This window comes from Berghia stephanieae, chromosome 9 (assembly GCF_034508935.2).
Source record: "Berghia stephanieae isolate SIO BIC M18660-M18661 chromosome 9, UCSD_Bste_1.3, whole genome shotgun sequence".
Lineage (NCBI taxonomy): Eukaryota > Metazoa > Mollusca > Gastropoda > Nudibranchia > Aeolidiidae > Berghia > Berghia stephanieae.
The window spans coordinates 27,319,456-27,327,152 of record NC_088368.1 but is presented as its reverse complement, the minus strand read 5'-3'; the positions used below and the strand labels follow the sequence as shown (position 1 = coordinate 27,327,152).

The 7,697-nt window shown below is 34.4% G+C and overlaps 1 protein-coding gene across 1 annotated transcript in view; it reads left to right on the top strand.

Moving 5' to 3' along the window:
- Window positions 1–3,308: 3,308 nt before the first annotated feature.
- LOC144979349 (proton-coupled folate transporter-like) overlaps window positions 3,309–7,697 on the top strand; it is a gene marked incomplete in the record, with an annotated part of 15,617 nt that continues 11,228 nt past the window's right edge. Inside the window, 2 exon segments of the mRNA XM_078925990.1 lie at window positions 3,309–3,447; window positions 4,325–5,320. Of these exon segments, the coding sequence (XP_078782116.1) occupies window positions 4,433–5,320 (888 nt within the window).

Below are 7,697 nucleotides of genomic sequence, written 5' to 3'. Positions count from 1 at the left end.
GGACGTTTCGGGTTTACTCCTTGTCAACAAAACGATTGGCTGTTAAAGAGAAAAATGGAGATTTTTCAATGCTGCTCAAAATATATGGCGCCAAACACAAAAAAATAAATGAAAACAACACAACAACAACAACAATAACAACAACAACAACAACAGCAAAACACAACAAAAGTAAATAATAAGATCAATAGATTTTTTTTAAAGAAAAAAAAAGTAAACCCGATTATCAATCAAGGGAAGTAACTCATGAAAATACCCGCCTTCATTTAGAGGAAATTCATCCAAGAGTTATGCTTGGCAAATTAGTGTAATTCTATATTATGTGTCATTGAATAAATTACTGAACGAATGGGCGTTCTAAAGTATGGGACAGTTAAATTACTTGTAAATTGTATTATCGAACGGCTTTTAAAGGTTTGCAACCAACACGTTCGATTTTTATGGACATTTAAAATTTTTACCTCACAACTTTATACATTTCACATTATTTACCAAGGCTTAAACACAATCTGTTCTGATAATTTGGTCCACGAAAAGCATGTTTGATCAGAAGGATATCATTGCAGCGTGTATTTTTCTCTCTGGCGAACTATTTAGAATCTTACTAAAGGGACACAAAACTTCCGGCTGGAATTTCACTTGAAAATGGATTTTGTTTTTCATGGATTAATTCCCTTTGACCACGCTTCTTCTCTTCTTCCTTTTAAGTCTGTAACTTCAGATTTTGAAGATTCCACAGACCTCAATCTTTTTATTTCATTGGAGATGTGAGACTATTCCACTGTCTTAATGTCGATGGTATGAACGAGTATACATGTGTGCATCTACTATTGAATGGGGAAGTATAAACTTTGATGACTTCCTCTTATTTTGTTGAATATCACCGAGGGGTAATTTAACTTGATCATTTTGGCTTTGGCACAATGTTGTTATTTAGTCACGCTTTCTTCTCTGTTGTAGTGGTTCGAGATTTAAATCAGTTTCATGTTCTTTATCCTTGTTTTAAAAAAAAATAATAATAACAATAATAATATTACTAATAATAATAATAATAATAATAATAATAATAATAATAATAATAATAATAATAATAATAATAATAATGATAATAATAATAATAACAACAATAATAATAAAGATAATAATAATAATAATAATAATAATAATAATAATAATAATAATAATAATAATAATAATAATAATAATGATAATGATAATAATAATAATAATAATAATAATAATAATAATAATAATAATAATAATAATAATAATAATAATAATAATAATAATGATAATAATAATACTAATAATAATAACAATAATAATAATAAAAATAAAATAATAATAATAATAATAATAATAATAATAATAATAATAATAATAATGATAATAATAATAATAATAATAATAATAATAATAATAATAATAATAATAATAATAATAATAATAATAATAATAATAATAATAATAATAATAATAATAATAATCATCATAATCATAATAATAATAGTTATATAACTGATAGTGATGCTGGTTACGGTAACGAGTCTGTGTGTTGTGTGATGATAGTGCTGATAAATATATATTGGATAATTTATCTTTATCAATAGGTCAACTCTCCACGAGGTCATGCGTGGACCGCTAAGGACAACACTTACAGGACAACCCACCGATTCATCTGATATCGGACATTGCAATTCCTTTTCCATTATAACGACTCCATTACTGATTGGAATGGTAACTCGCTTAGACGAAAATTCATACTGTTTCTCATCGATCCATAACGTTATATCGGGGGAAATATTCAACAGTCTGATGTCACGGCGCCCAGCAACGGCGAGCAGCGTGGTTCTAAACAAAGAAAATATGTGCTTTTAATTCCATGTGCTGGCAAGAACTTTTCATATGTTATGTGATTAGAATGTATAAAAGTTAAAACATGACCATATTTATAATGTTTTTCTCCTCTGGATACACCTTTATGCTCGTCGGAGAAATGTTTCATATGGGCGTCCGCCATTGTTGTTCCGATAGTTTAGAGCCAGTTACCAAGTTACTATGTGTCATTACGAGGGAAGTGACGTCATGACTGTTGAAGCCAATTGTATAAAAAGGGGTTTTATCATAATCATAAGAATTACATGGGCCAAAAATATGCTGGAAAATCCTTCAAAAATATTGATTTTGAGAATTTGATGATAAGCGATATTTTATTATCTTAGAAATAATTTTATTGAAGTCCAACTTCTCAAAATATACTATAAAGGACGAAAAACACAGTCGAAAAAGTATAGGTAGTAAGAAAAGTGTGAAAAACTGAAAGTTATTTTACTATTTTCTCAACATGTCATGTTTCTAGGGCTTGGCATACTCTGTCAAATATTTCTTAGAATCTTGTCCATGATACTGCCAGAACTGCTAGATATTTTAAAGGCGCCATATTTTTTATTCTAATTCTTACCATTAAAATCGCAACCGGTAGTTTTTCTTAATATTATATTATAAGCAACGACTGGGCAAATAATACCCCAACAGGAGGCCAAATTATTGAAGACCCTACCAATGAAATTCCTGGCTCACAGCTTGGTAGGAAATACTGGGTGGCTGCAAATAGGCTACGCTCCAGACATGCGAAAACAGCCGCAAAAATGAACAAATGGGGTCTAAACAACTCAACAGAATGCCCCAAATGCCAAACTGACCCCCGAATATGTAGATCACCTTGTGCTCCACTGTCCTGTTACCAAGCTGAATGGAGGTTATGAAACCATTCACAAATGTGAAGATGAATTCAAGGCTTGGCTCGACGCGACAGATCTGAAAGTGTGACCCCACCATACGATACTACTAAATAAGCAATGACCTTTTTTGTATTGCTATAAAGTCAATGGAGAAAATGAAATTACTCGTATAATCATACTTCCAACCTGACATAAAACTCACCAACTATCGCGATAAGAATTATGTAACCAAAAAATACAAAGTCATAAATTAATAAAACATTCTGCCATAGAACTCACCAGCTATTGTTTGTCGAGATTTTGTAACCAAAAATACAATGGCATAGATAATACAATCTGACAACTCTTAATTCGTCAAGCATCGATACACTGGTATATTCCATAATAATAGTAATAAGTAGGCTATGATTCTACTCGTAATTGATACCAAATGCTATATTTGATTGTAACATGTATGAGAGAGGTTAAGGAGGAATGTGTCAGGTTCATTGATAACATCTATTACATTATTTATCATTAACATTGAACTACTTATCAAGGTGTGTAACAATTTGGTCAGGTTTAGTTTGTGTTGTTTAGTTTATTTTCAATACAGCTACATAATATGTGATTCATGAATGATTCTCATGTCCTGGACTATAGTAACTTTTGTAGATGGAGATCCATGTTCTGGTATCTCTAAGATGCTTTTAGCGTTGGATCAAAGGTGAAACACGTTATTTTTAAAATGTATTGTTCATAACCACAATCTGCGGAATGTCATTTTCTATTTAATTCAATAATTATTTGCTCCTTTTCTTCATCCTCTCTATCATCATTATTATCATCATCATCATCATCATCATCATCATCATCATCATCATCATCATCATCATCATCATCATCATCATCATTATCATCATCATCATCATCATCATCATCATCAACATCATCATCATCATCACCATCATCATCATCATCATCATCATCATCATCATCATCATCATCACCATCATCATCATCATCATCATCATCAACATCATCATCATCATCACCATCATCATCATCATCATCATCATCATTATCATCATCATCATCATCATCATCATCATCCTTCTCTTCCTTCTTCCATTCTATTACCATGATATCAACAAATAACAGCTTGTTTGTCAAAATAATTTTAAGGAATAGAATATAAACACCAATATCTTAATCATCATAATAACCATTCTACAGCAGCAGCAACAACAACAACAACAACATCAAAGACAAAACGAGTGGCAAAACCAACAAGACCGGCAATGACAATAACAATTATAACAACATTATCAACAATTACATTAATTACAACATCAACTACAATCTTTCAAAATATAGACATTTTCCCTACCACAACAATCTTCTAGTTTTACTTAGAGGGTTTAGGGATACCATTTGCTGAGATGCACAATAGACATTATCAAACGCTTTATTACAATCTACGAGTACATAATATCATTGTTGTCTTATAATGAGCGATGTTCATAGAAAAAAGACATGGTAGAATTTCTGGTGATTTGTATTGATGATCAATGAAAAGCTTTTTTTTTTTTTTGGTCTTTCAGGTATACTGAAAATCTTTGACCTGAATACTGACAACCATTGGGATCACTCAGTTACCAGTAAAATAAAGCAACGATAATCATTTCGCAATCCATAGCATATAAACAAATATGGCAGCCTACAACGAGAACTCTCCCTTGCTGAATGATGGAAAAGATAATGATGTTCCATTTTATTCCCATGCCGACTATAACATGAATCATGCAGAAGATGATGCGGAAAACTTTTATGACGCCAAAGAAAGAACATATTCAGCTGTCTCCGTGGCACAAGGTGAATTCTATGACGTCATGGAGCGGACATCGGCATCTGCATCAATTCTATCCCATAGATTTTATGACGTCAAAGAGAGAACACAATCAAGAGCATCGGCGTTAGATTGTAACTATTATGACGTTACAGAATACAATGGAGCTGCCATAAACGATATAGAAACATTCTACAATGCCAAAGACAGAGCTCTCTCTTCCCTGTCCACAAATCAGATTCAATGGCATGAAAATTGCGAGGATGCCAAACACCCGACTCCTAAACAATATCATAGTGTATCTGACAATATGAATCATAATGATATACAGGTGGGAATTAGCAAACAACCAACTACCTCACACCCTATTCTTCAAAATGGTGTTTCCAAAGAGAGCGATTCGCTTAAAAACGGCACACTCAAGGCGACCCCGACCCAAAGAGAATATGGTACAATGAACAACAACAACAACAACAACAACAGAATAAAAACTAGCGAAGGGAAAGATGAGGAGTCCGAATTAAAGAAAAACTTGCCTTATTCCCCAAACACGGCACAATATGTGTCGACTTTGATCATACTCCTGTTTGGGTTAGCCTTAGTCCCTTCTATCTCCTTAGTGAGTCAATACTTGACGGTAAGATGGAGTCTGGAGAGTGGGCTCAACTTGTCGCAGGTGACTAACGGCAGTGCTTGTGATGAGCTTATAGGAAACACAACGAAGTCATTGGTAGATGAGATCAGCGCAAGGGTGAGTTATTAAAATTTTACCGTGTTTTTTTTTTCGGGGCCCGGGGGGGGGGGGGGGTACGGCCTCGGGATACTTTTAGGTCATTTCAGCATCAGCAGAAAGGAACAATATAGGTTGGTAAAAAAAAAGAGTCTATAGAATTACAATTAAGAACACTTGCAAAAAAGGTAGACGAAGGGGACAGATTCAAACTGAAAATAAAGTTAGATTTCAGGAGCAATCCATTCATGTTCTTACTTTGAGAGTATCTTAAAGACCCATCCAGACACGCACACACACACACATACACACACACGCACACACATACACACACACACACACACACACAACACACCATATACATAAAGAAAAAGTACGAATACTCTGTTTATCAAGTTTTGATATCTTTTGTTTGTTGATATTGGTCGATTCACCTCAGGTATCAGAGTTCAAAGTTCTCTCTCCTCTCTTTTTCTCTCCCTCTCTCTCTCTCTCTCTCTCTCTCTCACACACACACACACACACACACACTCTCTCTCTCCCTCTCTCTCTCTCTCTCTCTCTCTCTCTCTCTCTCTCTCTCTCTTGCCCGTTCTTTCTCCCATTTTCCTTCCCTCCTTCATTTTCCTCTCTCAATCTCCTTTAATCTCTCTCTATTTCTCTTCCCCACTTCTCTCTCTCTCTCTCTCTCTCTCTCTCTCACACACACACACACACACTCGCTCACTCTCTTACTCGCCCCCTTTCTTTCTCCCATTTTCTTTCCTTCCCTTTCGCTTTCCTCTCTCAATCTCTTTTAATCTTTCTCTATTTCTTCCCCCCCCCCCTTCTCTCTCTCTCTCTCTCTCTCTCTCTCTCTCCCTCGCTCTCTCTCTCTCTTTCCTCCTATTTCTTTCTCAATATGTAAATATCTCTTTCCAGCTCCCCCAATTTCTCACATATGCACACATACATACACACACACTCTCACTTTCACACAAACATACACACACATACACACACACACACATACATATATATACACATACAGATAGACAACATACAAATATAAAAAGCAGGAATAACAAAAATGCAAAATTACGGTCTTTACCGATGTTTACTTATTTACAAGCATAATAATCCAAAATCTTATGGACCTGAAATGGTGAGTATGAAACAGTATGAAGCAAAGCACAGAGAACAATTAATGGAAAATAAGGCATCCCAAAAAATTAGGCTGAATTTTTTGTAATCTTTTGTGTTCTTGTATTTTTCTCTCTGCTTTGTCTAGCACTGTTTCATTTTCACTTTTTCAGATCTTTATCTTACACCAGTGCCTGCTGTCCAATTTGTCACTTTGGTATTTCAAATTGTTATGATCTCAATTTTGTAATGGAAATATTCTCAAATCAACATACAACATTGCCCAAAAACATCAATGTTATAATAAGCGAATAGATAGAATGCGCTTGGCCAAGGAGTTCACAACATTGCCATCCGGAAGTATAACGGACCAACACACAAACTCTGTGTAACCATGAACTTTTATAGTCTGGTTAATACAGTGTAGTGAGAACAACTCACAAACGCGGATGGCAAAAACAATAACAAAGGCCTGAGTGACGTCATCTGCATACTATCTATACTTAAGTTCGGTTATCAGACCTACAAAAATGTGCAAGTAGATCTTAACTGATAATGAAATTAGATATGTCCAAAAAACGTTCATGTTGTGAATCATAAGAATTCATTTTATCATCCAACGCCCACAAATTTACAGGTGTGATAACCGAACGCATTGATGGCCTTGATTTAATATAATTGAAAACGACATTGTTTTGCGTTTATTTTAGAGTAGTACCTACCTATTTCCGTTTTCACCAGTCATAACAATTAAGATTGTCAGACTTGCAAATAAAACCACGTTGGTTTCATCTGATATCAAAATAAGGCTAAAATAAATAAGTAAATGAAAATAAATCACCTATAGTCACATCAGCTCACCTCATTCTCCTGGCCAAGGTGGCCGTTTAGGAGTCAGACTTGCAAATAAAATCTCGTTGGTTTCATCTGATAACAATATAAGGCTGACATTAGTGAAAATAAATCACCTATAGTCACATCAGCTCACCTCATTCTCCTGACCAAGGTGGTCGTATAGATAGAATGCGCTTGGCCAAGGAGTTCACAACATTGCCATCCGGAAGTATAACGGACCAACACACAAACTCTGTGTAACCATGAACTTTTATAGTCTGGTTAATACAGTTTAGTGAGAACAACTCACAAACGCGGATGGCAAAAACAATAACAAAGGCCTGAGTGACGTCATCTGCATACTATCTATAGATAGTTCGAAGATGACGTCACTCAGGTCTTTGTTATTGTTTATGAGTAATGCTCACTGAACTGTATTAAC